Here is a 25792-nt window from a genome sequence, read left to right as displayed (position 1 = left end):
TCAACTGTGCTGGCCAACAATTCGAATGGCCATTACAAAGTCTTCCTAGGATTCTGGTACCATGAAGAACAAAGGTCTATCATGATAGCACTTAGAGTTCACAGAATTGTAATAGAAAATATAACAGGAATCAGCCACTTGGTTAGCTGCCCTTGCTGAAGCTCATTGTTCCTTAGGGAATGCAAGAGAAAAATGTAATATTTGAAAATTAACAAAAAGAATAATTTTCATGGAAGGAGCCATAGCAAATGAGAAATAGCCATTCATTCAGGAGAAATGTGACTATGTTTTAGACGTGCCTGTTGAGAGAAATACTTACAGTTTTGCTTTACACATGGTACACTTATTGTTGTATGATTTGCCATCAGCATCACGTACAGGCTCACTCTCCCGAGTACAGCTGAGTTTTCCATTTTTCATTTGTTCCCGATACTCAGCACATTGGTCCTGAAAACAGAGAACAAAGGCCCCTTGGATTATTTAGTCTACTGTATTCTTAGTAAATGTTTTTAACCATCTGAGTAAGAGAAGTTCTTTCACCTCTCTTTCTAAGAAACATAAGATCTAGGTCTGGTATCCACAGAGAAAAAGGGACCAGAATTACCCATGTTCTAATTATAAGAGATGAATTGTCATGGTTACTACTGTTGCTTTTAAGGATCTACACAAGGAAATTCTAAATATGACTGGATTTAATAACATTTATCAAATGTCAGTAAACTACAGTTGCCCCTTGGTACACTTGGGGGATTGGTTCCAGGATCAAAACCCATGCATACTCAAGTCTGCCAGTTGGCCTTGTACAACCCACCTGTACAAAAAATTTGCCCTCCATATATGCAGGTTTCACATCCCACAAATGCTGTATTTTTTTATCCAAGTTTGGTTGAAAAAAAATTATGTACAAGTGGACCTGGGCAATTCAAACCCATGTTGTTGAAGGATCAATTGTACAACCCACAGTCAAAATCTTCCCTGCTGCCTGTTCTTACACATAAAGTTTTACTGAAACACATCCTCACTCATTTATTCAGATATTATTTTTCGCTTCTTTCCCACAACAATGGTGAGTAAAATAGTTGCAGCAGACAACATATGACCCTCAATGCCCACAATGCTTAAAATATTTATTCTCTGGCCTTATACAGAAAAAAAAAAAGTGCAGATCTCTGGTGCAGATAGAGGAGAGAGAAAAATGCTGGAGGAAAACTCAAAGTTCTGCAAAATATCAAGGAAGGTAGGTTTGACCAAGTTACGGACAGACAAAATGTCTATCAGACAAGTCTAATCAACAGGACCATTCCTTAAAAAGGAGAACTCAGCCTCCTAAAGCAAAAAAGATGGGGAAAAAACAGAGCAGCCAGAGTTTATCAAAGGTAAATATTGGGTCTTTGTCAGATCTGGAAGTGAAGACACGGTTTTGATATTCTAAGGTTGTAAAAAGGTAAATAAGGTGACTGCAATTTTATGAAATTGTGTTCGGAGACCCAAGGGGTGACCCTTATATACAACATTACCATGCTGACACTTTAAAATGGCTCAAGAAACATGCTAAACCTTTGCCTAAATTATTTTCTTTTATCCCTGTAAGAGTACTGCTAAACCAGGGAAAGTAGAATTCAGTGAGCAGAAGTAATTTCCTCAATGTCTCATGAGTCCAGGTGGTAGGGGCAGGATCGTACCCCAGTGTGACTCCAAAGCCTGTGCTCTTTCGTCCTATCATGCTGCCTTGGATCAATAGAAAAGATACCTCCAAAAAGTGGCTCTGTCCAAGGCAAGAAAGAATAATGAAAGAAAATGAAGAGCATGTGATGCTGATGAGAACAATTATTGACATAAGGTCTAGATTACCACAGAGGGCTCAGGAGACTGGGAAAATGTCATTACATATTGTTAATTATTTCAAAGTGTAAAAAAGTCAAAATGAACCCCAGAGCAGTGAAAATGTGCTGATATCTTACTCTGCATCCTTAAGGAGAAACTTCTCTGTTCTCCCAAGGACTCAGCTCTGCATAAAATCGCCTTTACCATAGACTATATATATATATGCTATGTTGTAGTCCTATTGTCAAGGAGTTAAGCCCACTCCAGTTATTGAAATTAGAAGTTGCTCTCACCTGAGTGCTCCCTCCTCCACTGCCGCTGGAACCGTGTCCTGCAGCATTTCTCTGATCTTCCTCTTCTTTTTTCTTTCTTTCCTCATCTTCTTTCTGGCTGGAAATTAGAAAGTGGGAGGTAGGAAATAATAGATTACAGAGAGTGGTGTGCATTTCTATGAGTTTCTCATTATATGAACAAATCACATATGTATAGACTTATCAAGTATTGATTTAACATCTACTATGCTACAGGCCTTCTCTGAAAATAAAAATATGAATTATATGGAGTCCTTTGCCAGGAAGGACTCTCATTACAGTAAAAGAACACCACATATACATCACCACAAACAAGACAAGGTGAGTAAAGATGGGTGTGGTGGCTCACACCAGTAATCCTAGCCCTTTGGGAGGCCCAGGCCGGTAGATCCCTGAGGTCAGGTGTTCGAGACCAGTCTGGCCAACAGTGCAGATTTCCATTTTGCACAATATTTATGCCACTTACTGTCTTTTCTGAACAAGTTTTGCAGCTTCCCATTACATATAGAATTGACCTCAAAATCTTTGGTGCGCATTCAAGGTTGATAAAGTTGGTAAGTTCTGACTAAACAAAATGACTTGCTTTCTACTGTATATACTACAGTTTTCCTAATTTTATATCTTTACCTGTGCTGTTCCCCTCTTCTCCTCTCATCACTTTCTGTCATGTCCACATTTCACCTGAATTATAAGGTCCAGCTCCAACCCACCATAAAACTTTCCATTAACTGTTCCTTTCTTGAAGTACCATAACATACTACAGACAAATTTTTTCATTTAACAATTCCACCTTTATATTATATTATGTCCACACTTAATTATATATTTATTATATATTATGTCCACATCTAATCTCAGTGGACTATATGATTTCTGAGAAGATCATCTATTTCATTCACCTTTGTATAATCATTATACACATTGTACATTGTAGATGTTCAGTAAATGCTATTGAGTGACTTGAATATTCTACATGTACTTACAAACTTTGTGTAAAGACCTACTTTTCATTTCCTGAAAACGTGTTATTTTCAACAATATAGGTGAGGACTTTTACATTAAAATCTGTGTGTTTTCTTTCCAATGTGAATTGAGAGATAATCCAGAGAAAGGATCCACTTGATAGCAAATAACTTAAGAATTTTATCAAGAAAGTGTAATTGACCGGTAGGCTCTACCCCAGAATTAACAGAGAATGTAGTAATTTAGTCGTATATTTTTAATTTCTGGAACTGTGAATCTTGGCCATTATAAAGAAAGAACTATTTCAAATACTTTATAGATAACCTTTTGTTTCTTTTGCATGTAAGGAAAGGACAAACACAATGTATATTATCTGGCTCATTGCTTTCCCAATTTCGCCATCCCACAGTAGGAGTTTTTTGTGTGCACTCACAAGACTGCCTTACACATGGCACACTTGTTGCCATGAGTCTTGCCATCTGGGCCACGCACAGGATCATTTTCTCTCGTGCAGAAAAGTTTTCCATTTTGCAAAAGACTCCGAAATTCATTGCATGTCTCCTATAAGGAAAAGAAAAGGAAAAAGCTTGAGTTTCTTCTTAGAAGTTAATTTATTGAGTTCCTACTAAGTGCTTTATGGGAAAAAAGAGAAAATAACCTGAGGATTTTTGTTTTTGGCAATTATAGAGCTTAATTTCTATTAAGCACACAGGACTTAAGAAGAAGCCTCTATTTCTTTTTCCTTGATAGTCCCAAAGTCCAGACTAAACCTGCAACCACACACAAGACTCTTTTTTTTTTTAATGCATTTTAGGTTTTGGGGTACACATGAAGAATATGCAAGATTGTTGCATAGGTGCATATGTGGCAGTGTGATTTGCTGCCTTCCTCCCCTTCACCTATATGTGGCATTTCTCCCCATGTTATCTCTCCCCAACTCCCCACCCCCTGCTGTCCCTCCCCTATTTTCCCCCAACAGACCCTAGTGTGTAGTGCTCCCCTCCCTGTGTCCATGTATTCTCATTGTTCAACACCCGCCTATGAGTGAAAACAGGCGGACACACAAGACTCTTAATAAACTGGGTTCTCTGATGACTGGGCACAGTCCTTGTTTAGGGTTACATGAGGAATTGAGAGAGAATAAGCAATCACTGAAGATCAAAAAATCACTAATGGCAATTATAACTGAGTTTGTATTTTATTCTGAATTCTTTAGTTCAAATTGAAATTCATGAGGATGAAAGAGGGACTTTTTCTCCTAGCTCCGCTTAAACATTTGTTGCCAGGTCCCCTAACTAGTCATGTTTAGCAAAAGAAAAATGATACGAGAAGAGAGTTTGTCTACAGTAGTAATGTGAAAACAGAAATTATCTCATACTGAAGAATTTTCTCTTGTAGATGTTGAAGAGTAAATCTATTTTTCATATGAACTGCTATTATTTTTAAATTTAGAATTTCAACTGTGAAATGCACCTGTAAACAAGCCAAACATACAGAATTCCAGGGCGATACTTCTTTAGAGGTTATTTTAATATCAATAGTCTTTGATGGGGTCAGGGAAATGACCACAACTTGCAATAACCTACCTGGAGCCAGCCTTTTGGAACCCAAGGAAATATTATATGGGGATGCTACTTTTTAATCTTTTCCCCAAATGCTGGGACTAACATATAAGCAGAGGTAAAGCAAGAAGCACATGGATTGACCAAATGTGGTAATCCAAAACACACAGTGTGCTAGAAAGGATGTATCAGGAAGTCTAGGTCTGAATTCCATTCTTTCCAGAAGTTTGAAATATGAAGATATGGGTACTGATACTTGTACTCCCATTAACTTTATAAGCAAGTTCTTGTTTATCTCTGAATTTTAAACCTTAATATTAATATATGGGAACAGAACAAATCAGGGGTTTGCAAACTGTGACCTGTGAGCAAAATCTGACCAGCCATCTCTTTTTATAAATAAAATTGTATTGGCATCAGCCATGCTCATATGTTTGTATACAGTCCATGGCTGTTTCAGAGCCACACAGCCAAGTTGAGTATTGCGACAGAGATTACATGGCCACAAAGATGGAAATATCTGCTACCTGTTCTGTTAAGAAAAAGTCTCTCAACTTTTGAACTGAATGAACCTCTAGTTCCCTCAAAGCTGGGGGCTTCAGTAATTCCGTCGTTATTTTTACAGAGATACTGCAAAACCTTATCCTTTCATTGCAATATAAACATTCCAGGATCACTACCTTTCCAGCTTCTCTTTTAGTTTTTGGTCTGGGTTTAGCGCCTTCTTTTTCTTTTGCTTCTTGCTGGCTATAAGAGAAGGGAGGACAAAACAATCACTCCTAGCACCCAATACATAATATTCTAAAGGAGAAACGTCTCTGCATAAAATTGGTCCATTATCTCTCTCTCTCCCCACCCCCGCCCCCCGCCCCCGAGATCGCAGTGGCGTGATCTTGGCTCACTGCAACCTCCACATCCCAGGTTCAAGGGATTCTCCTGCCTCAGCCTCCCGAGTAGCTGGGATTACAGGCATGCGCCACTACGCCCGGCTAATTTTTTGTACTTTTAGTAGAAACGGGGTTCTCCATGTTAGTCAGGCTGGTCTCAAACTCCCGACCTCAGGTGATCCGTCCACCTCGGCCTCCCAAAGTGCTGGGATTACAAGCATGAGACACCGCGCCCAACTTTTTTTTTTTTTTTTGACGGAGTCTTGTTCTGTCACACAGGCTGGAGTGCAATGGTGCGATCTTGGCTCACTGCAACCTCTGCCTCCAGGGTTCAAGTGATTCTCCTGCCTTAGTCTCCTGAGTAGCTGAGATTACAGGCGCGCGCCACCACGCCTGGCAGGTTCATTACTTCTATACCTCCACCAACCTAGCTTTCGAGTAGAAAGGTAAACACATACCCTTCTATACCATGTTCTTGTTAATGTTGTTTAAAGAATAAGACACACATGCCATAGCAAACCGGTGAATAAATTTTTACTACATATTTCTTTTGAAAAATAAAGATGTTGTTCTTTTCCCCAGAAAGCATCTAAGATATAAATTAGATGTTAATACATTTTCAATTTATTAGTACCTAATGATTACACTTTTGGATTATTTGATAGTGACCTATGCTTGCAGAGAACAGAAGTCCTAGTCCTTTTATGCCATTAGCTCCAGGGTAATTTTGCTTTTAGCACATGGTTCTTTCTTATTGGTGATTCAAGTATTCAATACTGAAGAACACTAAAAATAAATGTGCTGAGTAATAGTAAATTATAATAGTAAATTTTTATAGTGTTTTATAGTAGTAAATTTCTTTATAATATTAAATTTCTAAACTCAATGCAAAGACAGGCTTTATTTTCTACCTTCTGAGAAAACTTCCAATGCCACCCCTCTTGCCCACCCGATGCTGATCTTCTCCTACACTCAGTAGCAGCAGTGGCCACCACCCACTCACAAGAAGGCTTCACACATGGAGCAGGTGTTGCCGTGGATTCTCCCATCTGGACCCTCAATAGGATCATTCTCTCTGGTACAGGGGAGTCGTCCATTCCTCACATACTGACGATATTCACTGCACAGCTCCTGCCAAATGAAGGAGGAGTTGAGAATCCAATAACTGAACACTAGAAATATTCATCCACATTACCCCTTTAAAAACTAAAACATAATGATTGCATGGAAAAAGGTGATGTTGAAGGTTATTAGCTAAAATGCTTTTCAGAGACCTAGGTCACACATTATTTGGAATGTGGATTGCCGTTATTTATCTCATTAGAAAACCTTCAAGTCAAATATCATTCCACACTAGGCACCGTGAAAGATACAAAGAAGAATAATGTATGGTCTCTTAAATAAGTGAGGGAATTTGTGGCACGCAGAATAAATACCCTTTTACCAAATACATGTAAGTGTTAATACCTGGGACCTGAGCATATGCTACCTTACATGGCAAAAAGGGCTTTGCAGATATAATTAGGTCAATGACCTTGAAATGAAGACATCATCCTGTATTGCCATAATGAGCTCAATGCAAAGCTCAATCACAAAGATCAGTGCTTAAAACTGCAAGAGTGAGGCAAAAGACAGAGTGAGAGGGAGCTGTAACTATAGAAGAACAGTCAGAGAGATATAGCATTGTTGGCTTTGTAGATAAAGGGGTCCAAGCACCAAGGAACATGGACAGCCTCTAGATCTGAAGAAAGAGACATGGATTTTCCCCTGGAGACTCCAGAAAAGGAATACAGCTCTGCCAACCCTTTGATTTTAGCCCAGTGAAATCCTTTTTAGACTTCTAGCCTATGGAATTATAAGATACGAAGTTTATGTTGTTGTTGTTGTTGTTTTATTTTTTATTTATATTTTATTTTACTTTAAGTTCTGGGATACATGTGCAGAATGTGCAGGTTTGTTACATAGGTATACATGTGCCATGGTGGTTTGCTGCACCTATCAACCCATCACCTAGGTTTTAAGCCCCTCATGCATTAGGTATTTGTCCTAATGCTCTCCCACCCCTTTCTGCCAAGCCCCCACAGGCTCCAGTGTGTGATGTTCCGCTCCTTGTGTCCATGTCTTCTCTTAAGTGGGAGTTGAACAATGAGAAGTTTATGTTGTTTTAAACCACTAAAGTGTGCTAATTGTTACAGCAACCATAGAAAACTAATACAGAGTTTTTAATTTCTTTGAAGAAAACACATAGAAGCAACTGCAAATTATAATAAAACAAATGATATAACTAATTTTGAAAAAATTGTTGGCATAATAGATGATAGGTTATTCAGCATATTGTATGGATGGGAAAATCTGTAGGGAGAAGTTAACACACAGTCTGATCCATGAAAAATGGTCAGAATTTGGTAGACAAGACGGATATTCTGACTGTGAGTAATACTATGTAGAAGGCAAAGATCATTGTATGTTGAAGAATTGAATTGTCCAATGTGGAACACCCCACTGGACAATGAGATAGACCAATAGTGGCATTAACAATAATGAATATAATATTGCAGAGTGAGTACTTAAGATATGTATGACGTTGTGCTGTTATACATGAGTAAGTTTCAGAGACTTCATAGAAATAATACACATACCAACAATATCCTTATCTTATAAGTGAGAAAGCTAATACACAAAGATGTTAAATGTGGGAATCTTACTGGTAGGGAAATGAAGCAAGGATTTGAATCCTGGCAGTCTGAGTCTAGGGTCCAATTTTTTAACCACATTGGTTTTGTAACCACAAGATGGGAAGCCATGAATCAATGCTTGGCATGTCCAAGAAATCAGAAAGTGGCCAGTATAATTGGCACACGGAGAACAAAGTAGAATAATAGAAAATGTGACCTATGATAAGTGGCAGGGAATCAGACCACGTGTGGCACTTCCAGCCACTACAAGCACCTTGATTTTTACTTTGAGTGAGACGAGAAGCCACTGGGTGGTATGACCTGCCTTATGTTTTTAAATAATTACTTTGGCTTAAGAGTCGAGAGTAGATTAGAGCAAAGGAAAGAGCAGTAGAAATGAGATCTTCTAAATCAGAAAAGGATAAAGAAAAGAATAATGAGGACCTAAGGCATAAACTTCAGGAATAATACAAATGGGAGAAGGGTGTAAAATCTAAAGTGCATCATAAGCCTTAAAGCTAGAACTTGTGATTCAATTCTTTGTTCTCAAATTACTAACTACAGATAATTATAATTATACATGATATTATTTGTGTCATATATTATAACATTTATAATATGTTAATACATAGTAAATAATATATTATTAGTATATAATTACATTATATACATATTACTAATTAAATATATTTCTTAACTTCTTATCTCAGCTTCCAAGTCCTCTTCTATAAAATACAGATAATAATATATAACTTGAGTGGCTACTACAAAAATCAGTCATAAAACTTTTATGCCATGATGCAAATAGTAGTAACTAATGTACAACTGTCATTGTTATCGTCATCATGTGAGATGTTGAAGAATGCAAACTGAAGACTCAGAGACGCTTTTATCTCCTCAAAATCTCACAGAGAATTAAGTGGGATGAAAACCTAGTTGTTGTGCTGTTTTTAAGCTAAATACTCATATTCAAATATGCACTTGAGAAAAATCTGAACATCTGTCTCTATTAGCGTGCATTCAGACAGTAAGATGACAAGCTATATATACTTCTTTCTTGTGTAATATTATGGACACAATCAGGGGAGAAAATAGTGACTGATCTCTCTAATGCACGAGGAATTAATAGATTTAGTGTGAATAAATTGAAGAAGGAAAGAGGAGTATATGAGTATACTCTTGTATATGAGGATCCAAACACAATTTCTCAGTTTGCAAAGTCACTAAGAATGCTGGGATGAGGAGAAGGGCGTAGGAGCCCTGCCATTTAATATTTATGTGGCTCTGATGATCTCAAACAACTACCTGTACTGCTTCTCTCTTGACTTTTTCAGCCTCAACATTGTTTATTTCTTCTTTATGATTTTTCTTCTCTTCTTCTTCAAGTTTGCTGCAATAGAAAAAGAAGATATAGGCTGAATATGATTCCCTACTCTTTTCGGAAGTAAGTTTTTAAAAGGAATGAGGATCTTGCAAACCAATAGTCAGATTCAGTCTTCAATGCAAATTTATCTGGTCTGAGAGATGCTTTTGCTTTGAACAATAGTGCAGATAAATTTAGTTGTTTACATTCCTCCCTCTAAAGAGGAATAATCATAAAATAAGCATGAATCTTTATTAGTCTGTGGCCCTCAGACGATCTGATTTTCTATACGTCACTAGCTTTAATTAGCTTTCTGATTAAAGCTACAACTGTCTTGATTTTATCTTACTTGTTAAACTTTTCCTCTCCAAATAGCTACCATATCAGTGACAAAAGACAAGGCTGATGCTAAGTCAGATGATGGGCTCGAAGTCATAATAAACCATGTTTCATTTTAAACTAAAAATTTTAAATATTATTTCAGTAGAGCTAATATTTCAGTTGAAATTCAAGGTTTGGATTGCAGTAGTGATTCAAGTCCAGTAAGATTCAACTGCTAATTTTTTGAAGTTGAACACAAGTCTAATATTCTGGTATTCTTGTCATTTCCTACTGACATATAGCATGTTAATGCTGGAAAATCCTTAGCATGTACTACATTTAGTCATTACCACAACACCAGCAAATTGAACAGGTGGGTGAAAAACCCTGGCTTCTTGAATTTCAGGCCACTGTTTCTTCTAGTGCTCTCCTCTGTCAACCTCTCCTCTTCAGGAATTGTATGCATTCACTTAAGGTCTGACTTAGATCTAACTTGGATCAAGACATGTGAAAGTTAGGAGACGTTAACTTTGCACCTCAACAGGGATTATTTAAATAAATATTTTTCTCAACATTTATTTTAGGATTAAGTTCAGGAGCAGATTAAGAGCCTAAAAAAGGAGGAGTATTAGAAGTGATAATAATTGACTTCTATATTGTCCCACACGATGGAGCTCTAGTCACAGGCTTACCTACACCACTCAGCAAAACAAAGGCCCTGAACCTGGCTTAACAAGGAGACATTTAGTAAACATTTAGCCCATGAGCCTGTTTCCTAAAGGTTTTACTCCACACTAAGCCACTTAAGAATGTGTGCATTATACAGTAATGACCTTAAAAGGATAAATAACAATTCTCCCTATTCCATTTCTTGTTCAGCCTATTTTAATAGTCCTTATATACTGACCTCCATCCAGCTGGTTTTTCCTTAGCTCCTATCTAAATAGCCTAATAAATCATAAAATGTCAGGAATGGGAAAGAGATCAAAAGATCATCCAATCCAAATCATGAAACTTCTGATCTCTCTTTTTACAAATAAGGATTATCAAGTGTTAAAAAAAATTAGCATTAAATTGAGCCTTTTCCCTTAATTTAATTAGAAAATAGAAGGATAATTGAATAAAGAATAGTACTGTCACCATATGATTCAATACTACTTAATGTCCTATCCATCTGCTTTTAAATCTTTCTAGCATACAACTTATGGTCTATACTCTACACATGCAAGAAGGATCTGAGACCAGGGGCGATCACTGATGAAGAAATTCAGTGAGAGAGATGGGGTAGACACTCACAACACGCTGGCACACATGGCACACTTGTTTCCATGTATTTTGCCATCAGGGCCGCGGACAGGATTATGCTCCCTGGTGCATATGAGTGTTCCATTCCTCACTTGGTCCCTAAATTCACTGCAGATTTCCTAGAAAATGAAGAAAATATTTTCTCAGAGTAGTTTTCTGTCCTTCCTGCATCTTTTCCTATTATGAGAAGTACGTAATGCAGAGTAAAATGTAAAAGGAAAAGTGATAAACATGTAGTAGTAAATCAGTAAGTACTTTAAAAACTTCCATCATAAACTCAGAATTACCCTGGCACTATAGCAGATCTGAAAATAGATATATGTTCTGTTGCATACCACGGTCTATAAAAGCTAGGAAAGATCAGAGGTGGGAAGATTCCATAGGCAGGCCTAAATGAAAAGCCTTCCTGGAAGAAATGAGAATATTGCTCACCCATGGTTTGTCTTTAGGAGGCTGAGAAAGAAGAGAAAAAACATGCTTAACTTAAGAAATAAATATATACCTTGTCTAGATATGGTGGCTCACACCTGTAATTCCAACACTTTGGAAGGCCACAGCAGGAGTGCTTGAGCCCAGGAGCTCAAGACAAGCCTGAGCGTGATAGGAAAAACTCTGAGTCTACAGAAAAATTCAAATAATAATAATGATAAATTACCAGGTATGGTGGTGTGTGCCTGTAGCCCCAGCTACTCAGGAGGCTTAGGTGGGAGGATAACCTGAGCCCAGGAGTTTGCAGTTATAATGAGCCATGACCGCACCACTGCACTACAGCCTGGGCAACAAAGTGAGACCCCGACTCAAAAATAAATAAATAAATTTTAAAAGACGTATCTTTATAAATAGAGAAGAGAACAAGTCTTATCCCTGGAGAAACTGACATATTTCTGGGAGTAAGTTGATTTAAAAAAATTAAATAATAGAAATGGAAGATATGGATTTGAAGCAAGGGGGTAACAATAGAAGTGGCAAGAAGGAGAAATATGTTAATACCACTGGAAAATCTAAGAGGATTTGGCAGATGATCAAATATGATGGATGAAAACAAATTTTCAATTCTAATTGATCAGTGAAAAGATAGTTTCACCTAACAGAAACGCTTATTTTTAAAAAATGAGTCAGTAAGAAGGTAAATTTTAAACTGTGTCAACTTTTCCCCAAATAATGATGAGGCTGGTACTGTTGTGGCTATTGTTAAGAAATACAATAAACAGGTCAGGTGCCGTGGCTCACACCTGTAATTCCAGCACTTTGGGAGGCCAAGCTGGGAGAATCACTTGAGGTCAGGAGTTTGAGACCAGCCTGGTCAACAGGATGAAATCCTGTTTCTACTAATAATACCAAAAAAAAAAAAAAAAACCATAGCCGGGCATTGTGGCGTATGCCTGTAGTCCCAGCTACTAGTGAGCCTGAGGCAGGAGAATCACTTGAACCCAGGAGGTGGAGCTTGCAGCAAGCCAAGATCAGGCCACGGCACTCCAGACCGGGCAACAAAGCGAGACGCCATCTCAAAAGAAAAACAAACAAAAAGAAACAGAATAAAGAAAGGTAAATCTTGTATGTAGCTATTATATGAGAATAATTCAACATCTCCACACAAGATAGATTTGGCTCTGCTAGGTATAAAATTTTAAAATTATAAATGCATGGTGAGTGGACTAAAAATAACTGGAAAGTCAGAGACCCTGCTTAATGATCTTAACTGGGTGCAAGAAAACTACTACTTGATCCATAGCTGGGTGGTTTCAAAGCTCAAATATGATAATATATGTGCTTTTGTTTTGTAAATTTGGATGATTGAGATCTTATGGTCTCTATCTGAAATAGTAGAGATATGAATAATGTAAACTGAAATGAGTAAATGGCATAAGTTAATATTAATACTCTAACAACGGAAATCTAATAAAAGCAAAATATGGGGAAAATTCCTTGCAAAAAGTTAACAATCCACTTTTTATGAAATAAACCTCTAAATTTGAATAATTATAAGATAAAATTGATATTCTGGACATTTCTAATCAAAACCCTTTTTGTTCGGGTTAAAAGTGTTCTTCATTCGTTTTAGGCATGAAAATTAAACAGAAAACATTTATTCTAATGAGATAAATAGAGTACCATTGTAAAGAAAAGAAAAACGTCAGGGCACAGCATCAGCATTCCTGAGAATATTACCTTTGTAGTTTCTCTTTTAGCCTTTGCTCTTGCTCTTTCTTCTTGTTGACTGTAAGACACCAAAAAAGAAAAAGAGAGAAGAAATGGATCTTACTAGAATAGATCCTTAACTTTCATAACTTGATTATTTATTGCTTTGACTGTTCTCAAACAATGCCAAACATCCACCCATAATAGTTTATAATTTTATTAGACAATAAACAATCATGGTTCACTCTACCTCAGGAATATGGTGTGCAAGAAAAAGCCCCTGAATTAGGGAGTAAACCTGTTTAACCTCCCAGTATATGCATTGCAATAGTACTTTCTTATTTGCCGATTCTTTTGCATGTGTGATTACTCTTTATTTAGAGGTAATATTTATCTTCTGAGAGGCAGTATAGCATGGTGGTTAAGAGGAAGGACTCTGGAGCCAAATTCTGTAAGGAAAACAAGAAGTACCTTAACGTTTCTGTGCCTTCCTCATCTTTAAATGTGTGTGAAGGAGAAATAGAAGAGGTAATAAAAGTACCTTTCTTATTGGAATGTTATGAGCATTAAATGAGTGACGACATGTAAAGCAATTAGAACAGTACCTGGTACATAATATAATAATTGGTATAATTGCCATAAGGGATTGACATCACCATTATTGTAATTATTGAAAGGAAACTTTCCTTCCAAAATTAGGCATATGATGGAAATGAAGTGAAAGTGATGGATGATACATTTTGGATAGCTAATAGTGTTGCAACTTGAGCTTCCTGGATAGGATCTACAGCATAATTGGATATATAACACAAATAGTTCAAAATGTAGAAAAAATGACATAATTTGTGAAAATGTTTTAAAGTGTTCCAATCAACAAAAGACTTGCTTATAGATCAAACTAAAACTTTTTTAAAAATTGAAAAGACTTGTTTTCACATGGTATGAAAGTGCAGAAAAACTAACTATGGAGGGTAGAATAATTCTCAAAAAAATCAGTCACCTTTGTTAACGTGTCCATAAAACATGAGGTGATAAAGGTATATTTCTTTATGATGAAGAATTTATATATTTATGGGATAAACTGACTAAAATAGATCCAAAATTATGGGATTTTTCATACTTCTTTATATGAAAACTGATCTAACCTTTACCATGAGTCTAAGTTGACTAAAATATTTAAGCAGCATTTTCTTTCCCCAGGAGGCAATTGTCAGAGGAAGCAGCAAAGATGACTACTTAGAGGCAGAATTAGTTGCCTGTTACTGAAAGAGTAATGTAAAGGAGAAGGAAAAAACAGGCTGAAAGGCCTTGCTAAGTGGTTATATACTGTCTATACCCCAAATCAAGAAACACATTATCTTTTTCTTCATTTAGAAGTCCTATATCCTGTCCTTACTTCTCCATCATTCTCAACTGTTCTGGTCCTTAGTTTTGTTTTTTGTTTTCGCTTTTTATCTGGTTTCATCTGTTTCATGTGGTTGTTGTGAAGATTAAATGAGATTAGGTAGCAAAGCTCTTAGCAAATGCCATATAATTATACACATTCAACAAATGTTTGTTGTGATAATTATATGCTCATCATCTTAACTTTCCTTCTAGTAGATCTACAGTACTCCAAGCCTCAAATGCTATGGGAAAATATGCTGGATTATATTGCTTTCTATCAGGGAAGTCTAAATAAATTAAGTCCTTTCTAAGATTCTTGGCACATAGAAAATAAAATGGGATATTTCTTTAGCCAAAAAATCAAGTGTTTAAGAAAATCCTAGTCATACCTTTGAAAGGCTGTACCATGCCATTCATTCTAAAGACCTATTTTAGGCACCCTATAAACAGTCACCCAACTCCTACATAATAAAACTCCCATTCTTGTCTTTCTCTGCTTTATTACAAAGTCAGTCTTCATTATGAGCCCAAATATTTCTTCCCATAGCTCTTTTCCATTTTAATTATATTCCTTAAAATCACATAGAATAGCACACATAGAATAAGGTAGTGAACAAAAAGACTCATAAATTTTCCATGCATTATAATATTTTACATGTAATCATATGTATTTCCTATTTCATCTTATAATGTTTTCATAAAACCAAAAGCAATTAGTATAATTATCATGAAGTATTCTTTTCTCTGGGTGAATGATTCTAGGTTACTTCTAAAATGCCACAGAAGAAATTATTCTGCACCTCATTTTTTTAACTTGTGGTCTTACTTGACAAATAGTAATTGTACCTTTTAATGTAATTCAATGTGATGTTTTCGTAGATGTATACATTGTGATGATTAAATCAAGCAATTTAGAGTTGTCCCCACAATACTGATCTTTTTTTGAAAGGTGTAAGGACATTTATAATTTACTCTTTAAATAATTTTGAAATATATGATACATTCTAATCAACTATAGTCACTATGCTGTTGTCCAGTACATTCCATAAATGTATTCCTCCTGTTTAAAACTTTGTACCCTTTGATCAACATCTCCTCCTTCCCAAACCCCATCCTTATCTACCCCTATTCTCTGGTAAGCACCATCCTACTCTCTACTATAAGTCAGCTTTTTCAGATCCCACATATAAGATAGATCACACATTATGTGTTTTTCTGTGTCTGGCGTATTCTGCATCTTTTTATATCATAACAGTTATAATCAGAAAGCCCTCCACTTGTTTTTTGTTGCTGTTGTTTGTTTTAAGTCCGTTTAAATATGACACCCAAAACTGAATGCTACACTGAAGAAGAAAATGCATTATTCACAATTGCTTGAAAACTTCCCATGGAAATTCCCACTGTTCAGTCCTCAGAATCTATGGGTCTACGGCTCTACTCACAAGAGGACCTCACACATGGAGCAGATGTTGCCATGCATTTTCCCATCTGGGCCCTGGATAGGGTCATTTTCTCTAGTGCAAAGAAGTGGTCCGTTTTTCCTGGATTTGCGGTATTCACTACACAACTCCTGTGAAATTGAGAAGGGAAGTTGATAGTGTTGAACATAGGTTGAACAGATAGCAAAAATAGCTGAAGCTTATACACATTTTCTTAAATGAGAATCAGCAATTGGCTTATTTTATAATGGTTAACTTTGAAGGCATGGCTTTTTTAAGTGATAAAAGCAATGAACCCCTCAACCAAGAAATAGTCAGATATGCACATGCATAACTGCACACATACAAACACACATGAAAACACAAACCGTGCAATTGTTTCATACAGTTTTAAGGAATGCATGTGTTCCCTGAACATGATCTGTGGATCCTCAGTGCCATGTCCCTCAGAGTTATTGAAGGAGATTCACTCACCTCAAAGGAAGCTTTACTCTCAGATTGTCTTTTATTTCTTGATTTGCCTTCCTTCTTTTTCTTTTCTTCTTCTGCTTGGCTAAAAGGGTATGGTTAAGAAGAGATGAGTAAAAATCATAGAATCTCCATATTAGAAGTGATCTCAAATGTAATTTAATTTTACACTTAACAGTGATTAAATTCTTATAATGTGATATGCCTAACCCTGTGCTTACACTGTGAAATCCACACAATTATATTACAAAACTAGTATTATATCTCCAAATTACAAATTAAAAAACAAAGAATGCATAACTCACCCAAAGACATAGAGGTAATAAGTATAGTGGAGGGATTTAAACCCTAGTCCAGAGGTGGTTTTCTAAATTTCCAGTACTCACTACTGTATCTCTAATGATTCTCAAGCCTTTGCTTTAATCTGCCTGTAAAGTCTACTTATATCATCCTTGGCACTCTGTGGTAAATTATCCATCTTTGAAATCCTCAAGCTGTTAGGAAGTTCTTCCTGGAATCCAGTGGGAATCTGTCTTCCAGGGCTTTCATCCATTGGCCCATTGGCCTCACTTTTATTCATGGAGATAAGCTAGAACTTATCCTGTTTCCACACTTAAAAACAAAAACTACTTGAATAGTTCAAGATTGTGACTTTCCCCTTGCTTAAATATGAAGTCTTAACAATCTTCCAAGGACATGGATTTTTAAATACATGTCTCCAATCAGACAGTTTCTCTAAATATACTTTAATTCTTTCATTTTTATGTTGAAGTAGCCCTCTCATAATTGAACAGGGAAATAAGGTAGAAAGAACAAAATCATCCCTCATGTTCCCAGCTGCAGGACTACTCACAAGAAGATCTCACACATGGAGCAGGTGTTGCCATGCACTTTCCCATCTGGGCCCTGGATAGGATCGTTCTCTCTGGTGCAAGCAAGTTTTCCATTCCTCACAAGCTTTCGGTATTCACTGCAAAGCTCCTGTCAAGATAGAACAAGTAAGTTGGCCATAGTTTTCATTTCTACTTTAAGCAGAAGATTCAAACATCTACATTGGCAGAAACTAATGTTAAGTCTCCTTGAGCTGAGGATTTTAATTATGTTTTTCTCAAATGTAAAGTTCAATTCAACAACAAGAAAAACATCATATGCTAAGAGAGAGGAAAAAAATAAAACATAGTATGATGACCTGATATAATACAAGAAATACACAAGCAAATTCCACTATAATCCAAACATAATAAAATAAGTACAAACATACATACAGGATACAAGAAAATCTGAGAACTCAAAGTTTGGAACCATGAAATCTGACAGTGGAAACCAGGGAAGATGTCAGGGAGCAAGAATAATTTAGGTGAGACCCCGAAAGTGTAAATAGGATTTGACTGGGTGAACAAAATGAATTGGGAAATATGCACACAACATTATGAAAATAGAATAAGCTGAAAAACATAGATAGGAAACGACATGGCACATAGCAGAGCATGATTTTCTGAATGGAGATAAAGGTACAAATAAGAAGAGACATCATGAGATTAAAGTATATCCTGTATTTGATGATGAGCTGCTTGTGGGTTTTAAGCAGAGCAGTATTATGATTTGATTTACATTTTGAAACATTACTCAAGCTGTGTTAGGGAGACTGGTTGGACAAGGGAAAAGATAGAATCCAGAGGAAAAATTACGAGATTTTTATCATCAAAACCATAGGTGATGATAACTGAGCTAAGGCTTTGGAAACTATTAGTAATATTTCGGGGATAAAAATCCTGCTTTGGGGGGGAATCAAGGTATTTTTATCTCAAATTAGATGTGAAATATCAGAAATTCATACGTAGAATGCATATATGTAGAGTTTTTCTGGAAAGTAGTTAGCAAAAGCTAATAGTCTATAAGTGATAAAATTAGAACTCAGTTTTTTAGCTTTTAAATGATTTTTTTTTAAATTTTGCAGAGTTAGTTTTGAATCAACAAGAAGGGACCAATCTTCCCATATAATTCATCTCAATACCTTCCCCAGGTTGAAGAGTTAAGATATTCTGGGGATTTCTACAGGGCAAAATCTCAGCCTTTAGCTTTTAAAGTTTGTTCAAATTATAGCACCAAGTAGGTTTTATTGCATGGATTCTACTCACTGCATATGAGGTTGCTTTTCCAGATTGTCTTTTATTTCTAGCTTGTGCTTCAGCCTTTTTCTTTTCTTCGCTTTCTGCTTGGCTGAATAAGAGAGAAAATGAAGAGGATCCATTAGGAACAAACATATGCCATGGATTCTCCACATAATTGCACTGTTAACTGTTCTTCCTCCTTAGGGTGGAACAATTTTGTCCCTTTATCACTATGTATCAATGAGAAGCAACAAAATATCCTCCAGTATAGTATGATACTATGATTTCTTCATAATGTCTGTTTAATGTTGAAAAAAAGACAATAGTGGATCTGGGAAACTTGCTTTCTGTAAAATAGCTTTCTTGCCTATAGTGAGAAAAGGAGCATCATCGATGTTCATAACAGGCACCAAAACTAAAATTATGGTGACATAACACCTGAAGACTGAAAGTGGCCTTAACAAAGCATGTCTAGTCTACTCATCCCCTTGTTTCTCAGAGAACATGAGAGGTAGAGGGGGCCTTGGCTACATCTCAGGATATGACTACAACCAAGGTCTCCTTCTTCAAGTCCATGGTCTATCTACCACACCATGCATACCCTAGCTTTCCTTTAAATGTAAATATTTTGCTTACTCACAGCTGTTTTATCTAAAGGACAAGATGTGAGGGAAAAAATAACATAATTTCCATATACTTTTAAATAAGCTTAAATTTACTTTGTACAATGGAATTGCACAGTATGTACAGCTAACTGATGATATTTCAACCATATGTAGTTGTCAGTCAAAACAAAAAAAGCCATAGGTTCTATATTAAGTTAAATACTTAATTTGAGCTCAGCCAAATAAAGTGAAAGCTATCTTAAATTTTGAAAGAAAATTGTCCATTCTAACTTATTAAGACATGTCACATTAAACAAAATAAAGCCCAGTGTAATTTTATAAGAGTTTAGTGTTGTTTCATGAGCAGTTTGATTTTATTCCATTTCTACATTAAGCTCCACCTTTAGACTCTTGACTCCCATAGAAGATGAGATGCCTATAAATTTCTAAAACAGGCTCACATGTGAAGTTTCAGAAGTGAGGGAGCAACTAATATTTATACAAGTTCATGTTTGTCAGGACATTCCAGTGCTAAAAGAGGGAGTGTCCAAGAAACAAGACGTCTTGAAACAAATAACTCTAGATACTTACTCCTAGCTCTATTACTGATATTTTCCATGTAACTTACTCAACTCACTTCCCTGTCTTGAGCCACAGTTTCCCCATCTATGAAACAAGATGCTTCTATTAAATAACCTGCAAGATCCCTTCTTTCTTTGACATTCTAAAACTCTATACTCACAAGTAGGCTTGACACATGGAACACAAGTTGCCATGCATTTTCCCATCTGGACCACGAATAGGGTCATTTTCTCTAGTACAGAAAAGTATTCCATTCTTTGCTTGATCTTGATATTCACTGCAGAGTTTCTGAATAATGAATATGAGATAGTTTAGATATAGTTCTGTTTCCTATTTATTAATGTTACATGTTATTTTTACAAAGAAATTAACTGAAAAAGAGTCATCAAAGGATGAAAAAAAAAACGGTTAGGATTTAGGACCATCCAAAAATTGTGATATTTCTCTCTTTGTAATATCCATTTGCATCTTCAACAAATGTTTAAGTTAGGAATATATAAACATAAATGTGATATATTTATGTTCTTTATCATTCAAATGGAAAGGATAAGTAATTGAAATATAAAAAGCTGAGAAATATAATACTAGTCTGAATTAAGTGTATACAAGTACAAAGGAAAGAATAATTCATGGATGCTCAGAGAACTTATGTCTAAATTCTATCTTGAGAATATGTTCAGGAACATAATGTGGCAAAAAGGTCATCCAAGAGGAATTAAATAGACAAACACACAGAGGCATGAAAGAACATGTTATTTTGTGGTAATCTAACATATTTATGAATATAGTGGCTAAATAATTAGTTGGATAAAGAGATTATTCAGGAAATGGTCAAAAGGAGACCTTGAAAATCGAAGACCACTAAACTTTGAAATGAATTTGGATATTACTTTTAGGCAATGAGAAAATTATAAATGTTTATAGCAGAAAATGGCAAAATCAAATCTTTGTTTCACAAAGTTTATCAACCGATGTGTGGAGGATTTGATTGGCTAGAGACTGAAGTCAGAGATGCTAATTATATTATAATAAAAGAGAAAGGAGAGAGGGAGGAAAAGAAAAAAAAGAATAGAGAGGGAGAAAAAGAGAATGGAGAAAGGAAAGGGAGAAAGAAAAGGAAGGCAGGAGAAAATTGGAAATAAATGATAAAAGAGTAGTTGAAGGACATTTGAGTATTAAAATTAAAAGGACTTGGTAACCTAGGACTGAGGTGAAGAAAGCAGTTCAAAATGAGGCTTAGGCTAAGTATAGTGGCTCGTGGCTGAGTAATCTTAGCACTTTGGAAAGCTGGGGTGTGAGGATAGCTTGAGAGTGGGAGGTCAAGGCTGCAGTGAATCACGATCCTACCACTATGCTCCAGCCTGGGTGACAGGAAAAAAAAAAAAGAAAGAAAATGGAGTTACACAGGCAGAAGGTGGCCTGATGGGGTGGCTTACTTAGGACTGTGGACTGTGCATCGTGGAAGTCTGGAAAACTATAAGAAATAAGTTAGGAAGTGAAATGATCTGAATATCTCCAACAATGGAATTTTATAGCATCGCTGACTCATGGAACCAAAATATTTGTTTTCATAGTCTATGAAATATAAAAACAACATGGAGGATAAATTAAATCTTGAAGGCTGAGAAAGATGGAGACCAACAATATATAGACCAGACATGACGCCAATACATCAATACAAAACAAAACTATTAAATGTCTGAGCTAAGATGGTAGCAGTAGAAAAACAGAGAGATGACTAGTTAAGAGATGTTTAGAAAGCAGAGCACAGTATAATTTAAAAGGATGCACATTAAAATTTGATATTGATATTGGTTTTGAAGTAAATACCTTCACAATACCTACCACACATCGAAGAATACATATCACTTTGAAATCAGACAATGTTTTGATATATTACCTTCATTTAGGAGTACCAAACTATATTATTAGTGTGACTTGATTAATTTCCTCCAAATACAGCTAGAGATTGTATTGCCATAATTTTTTAATCTAAGCTTCTTAAAACAATGACTATAGTTTCCAGCAAACCTACTAGCAGTGGGGAAAATATTAAAGAATACTGAAAATGCATACTACATCATATGCACTCACACACACACACCCTCACATACAAGTTATAACTAGATTGATCAAATTGATTCTCACCGCAATTTCTCTTTTAACTTTAGTTTTTTTATCAGCTTTTCCCAAGTTTTGATCTGTTTTACCATTTTCCTCTGAAAAACGCTGCTTGCTGGAAAAAGAAGAATAAATCAGTAGAGATGCTTTCGATCTTTATGTTATAAAACAGTCATTAGGTACAGATGAAAAAATATCTAAGTTTCCCTGAGTTTTAGTACAAACACTTTAAAAACACCTCAAATACCCCAAAAGACCCTTTAATTTCACCTTTATACCATTTCTTTCTACTAAATGATCTTTTTTCTCAGTTCCCTTTCTTAAAAGAAATTTAAAACTCTTCAGCTTACATTCTACCTTTTTGAAGAAGACATTCCAGTTCCCAAATACAATAAGCTCTATGCCTATTGCTGTGTTTTAGTATCTGAATGTTTTTTTCTTATACAATAGTTTTTATTCTATTTTGCAATATATAAATATGTGCACATGTCCAAGGCTTATTTCTGCTACTGAACTTAAGCTTCTTGAGACTGGGGAATCATCATTCATATCTTCATTCGTTCATTCACTTATCATTTAGTGAGTAATTACGGTTTTTTGGGCAAACGTTGACTGGGCCCTGGGCATGTAATAGTACACAACATAAACACATACCCTGCCCTCTCGGAATTCTTCAGGGTGGTAGAAAAGACTGAAAGTCAACAAATAGATGGAAAAATAATTGTATAATTTCCAACTGTGATGGTGATTAGGAAAGACAGTTAGAAGATTATGAGGATTTAATTTCAATAAGGGAGGGATTTTTGGAGTTCTTATCCAAGGAAAGATAACCGGAAATATGATCTACAAGAGGGGACATCAGCTGGCCAAGACTAGGAGGAACTGGTGTAGGACAGCACACAGGAAAGGGCTCGTAGAGCTTGAGAAGCTGAAAGTGTCATGAGACGTCATCTAAGACATCACAAATGTAACAATTTGTATGTTGTGATGTTTGCCCTTCTCCCAAGGTCACATGTCCCAGATAAAAGATAAGAGTAACCCAATTAATGTATAAGGTTGAAATATTGAAGAGCGTTTAATGAACACTGTTACTATGGGATCATTACTGAAGAAAAGCAATCGAAGTCTTGATACCTGCTTTTACCCCCATTCTATACTAGAATTAGTTCACAAAGAGGTTCACAAAGGTCACAGGGCAATGTTAAGAAGTATGATGTAAGTCAGTATTCCAACTGGCAAATGGACTCCATTTGTCCTCAAAAACAGACACACATCAGTAGTGCCTACTCTCTAGGTGGTATTACGATTTGTGGAGGACATAAAATTGCTCCAATGGTTTTCAATGACAAAGCTTGCTTTCAAAGTTATTTTTACTCATCAATCAAATCAATCTCCACTTCCATCTTTTGAACCACTCCAAAAAACTTTCTTCTATACTCACAAAATTTCAGCACACAAGGCACATTTGTTGCCATGCATCCTGCCATCAGGGCCACGGACTGGATCACTCTCCCGTGTACAAAAAAGTCTTCCATTTCTCACTTGTTTTTCATATTCCTTGCAAAAATCCTTTGAAAAGACAATTATATTTTACTTCATTTCATTTCAGGTTATTTTACTTTTTGAGACAGGATTCTGCTCTATTGCCGAGGCTGGAGTGCAGGAGAATGATTATAGCTCACTGAAGACTCTAACCTCTAGGCTCAGAGATTCTCTCACCTCAGCTTCCTGACTAAATGGGACTGCAGACATGCACCACCACCACATTCAGCTTTCTTTTTTTTTTTTTAGAGACTGGGTCTCATCATGTTGCTCAGGCTGGTCTTGAATTCCTTGGCTCAAGTGATTTTCCTGCCTTGGCCTCCCAAAGGGTTGGAATTATAGGCATGAACCACCATACCCAGCCAACAGTAATTTTACTTACCATTTTTCTACTTGTTAATCTAGAAACTTTATAATAGATTTATTGTGACAAAACATCATGTCTAGAAGTTGGCAAATACATACAACATATTAATGAGAATTACTAAAAAATAGTAATTATAATGTCAACTAATTGGCACTTGTATCTATTATGTGGTATATTTATTAAAAGGTAAAATAGCCTCAGAAAAAATAAGGCTGACTAATAATTTTCTTGGATTAAAACTAGATATTTCTTTTCACCTTTCAAATTAATGGGAGTCAGAGGGATATCTTTCATGAGGTTCCAGCACAAACACAACAAAATGTAGCAGCAAGACAAATATACATACATATATACACACACACACACACACACACACACACACACACACATTGTGAAATGAGATGTCTAAAGGTGACCTAATATGGATCTAGTCAAGAATAATCCAACCTAGTTTGTAAGTAAAAAGAAACACGATGCTATCCCACAGTGTTATGCTTACTTTAGGTGATTTTCTCTATGGATCTATGGCTATTTTTTTATGTATTTTGCCTTCTTTATCCATGATCATTTCTTTTTTTCTTTTTTTGAGACGAAGTTTTGCTCTTATTATCCAGGCTGGAGTGCAATGGCGCGATCTCGGCTCACTGCAACCTCCGCCTCCTGGGTTCAGGCAATTCTCCTGCCTCAGCCTCCCGAGTAGCTGGGATTACAGGCACGTGCCACCGTGCCCAGCTAATTTTTTGTATTTTTAGTAAAAACGGGGTTTCACCATGTTGACCAGGATGGTCTCGATCTCTTGACCTCGTGATCCACCCGCCTCGGCCTCCCAAAGTGCTGGGATTACAGGTGTGAGCCACCGCGCCTGGTCCTTATCCACGATCATTTCTGACATCATAGGTGGAAACCTCAAAGAGAGTGGATCTAATTTCCTTTCACCCTCACCTTAGAGGGGTAGACCATCAAGACTGATACTGGTTTAGAAAACCTAAAAGGAAGTGACTTCCCCCAAAAAAAAATCCGAGAGAGATTTGTTTTCAGATTTCCTGATGCGTTGTCCAATACTTTCAGGCTACTTTCTGTGTTTTGAAAATTCTACTATGTGGTGAGGGCCAAACTTTACAAAAAACGATACTCTAAGCTCCTCTAGGCTTGGAGATCTCTACATCATTAAACATTTGTGGTGGGATATAGTACTATAATATGACCTATAAAAAAATCCTGGTCTATAACATTTTTTTCAACTGTGTGACCTTAGTCATCCTATTTCAGACAAGAAAATATGGGCATAAAGAACATGCTGGGAGTCAAATGACCTGGGCCGCCACATTGTGCCTCTCATCCAACTGGGAGACCACAGCAAAGTCCCCTTGCCTTTGGAACCACAGTCTTAACACTTCACCAATGAGGTTTTTGGAACAGATGTTCTCTAGGACCTTTTCTAGATCTTGCATTATTTGATTTTTTAAAAAATAATTCAAATTCCATTGGGATGCTTTAACAGAGAATCTAACTGCTTCCTATTAAGAAGATATTTATTTTTGGAGGAGCAATGGGTGTGCTCCAAACTTCATGGTTGTAACAATCTAGAAATAGAGACACAGAAGACAGTCACCTGATAATCATAGCATAGTATAAAAAAATTAATGCTTAATGATTCTCATAAAAGAAACAATGATAATTTCAGTTTATAAGCTGTGATTCATCCAGGGAGATTCTGAAGAAACATTCTGTATACAACTTAGTGACAAGTTAATTATAGGGAACATATTGAGCCATCACAATAAAGCAGTGCCATTCACACCATCATGCACAATGACCCCA

General features: G+C 36.3%; 1 protein-coding gene across 3 annotated transcripts in view; it reads right to left on the bottom strand.

Moving 5' to 3' along the window:
- The window catches only part of SPINK5 (serine peptidase inhibitor Kazal type 5), a 75695-nt gene that overhangs the window by 17755 nt on the left and 32148 nt on the right, over positions 1–25792 (bottom strand). For all 3 annotated transcript variants that reach the window (XM_021664936.2, XM_021664935.2, XM_021664937.2), the window contains 15 exons: positions 23504–23631; positions 22090–22177; positions 20102–20229; positions 18782–18863; positions 17497–17624; positions 16650–16728; positions 16179–16306; positions 13381–13429; positions 11203–11330; positions 9528–9612; positions 6551–6678; positions 5341–5407; positions 3532–3659; positions 2118–2214; positions 320–447 (listed from right to left, as the gene is read on the bottom strand). In XM_021664936.2, the coding sequence (XP_021520611.2) occupies positions 320–447; positions 2118–2214; positions 3532–3659; positions 5341–5407; positions 6551–6678; positions 9528–9612; positions 11203–11330; positions 13381–13429; positions 16179–16306; positions 16650–16728; positions 17497–17624; positions 18782–18863; positions 20102–20229; positions 22090–22177; positions 23504–23631 (1571 nt within the window). The remainder of the gene's footprint in view (positions 1–319; positions 448–2117; positions 2215–3531; positions 3660–5340; positions 5408–6550; positions 6679–9527; positions 9613–11202; positions 11331–13380; positions 13430–16178; positions 16307–16649; positions 16729–17496; positions 17625–18781; positions 18864–20101; positions 20230–22089; positions 22178–23503; positions 23632–25792) is intronic.

Source organism: Aotus nancymaae, unplaced genomic scaffold (genome assembly GCF_030222135.1).
Source record: "Aotus nancymaae isolate 86718 unplaced genomic scaffold, 86718_ANA_hifiasm-v0.15.2.pri h1tg000064l_1, whole genome shotgun sequence".
NCBI classification, from domain to species: Eukaryota; Metazoa; Chordata; class Mammalia; order Primates; family Aotidae; genus Aotus; species Aotus nancymaae.
Note: the sequence above shows the minus strand (reverse complement) of the source record. Positions and strands in the feature narration are given on the sequence as shown.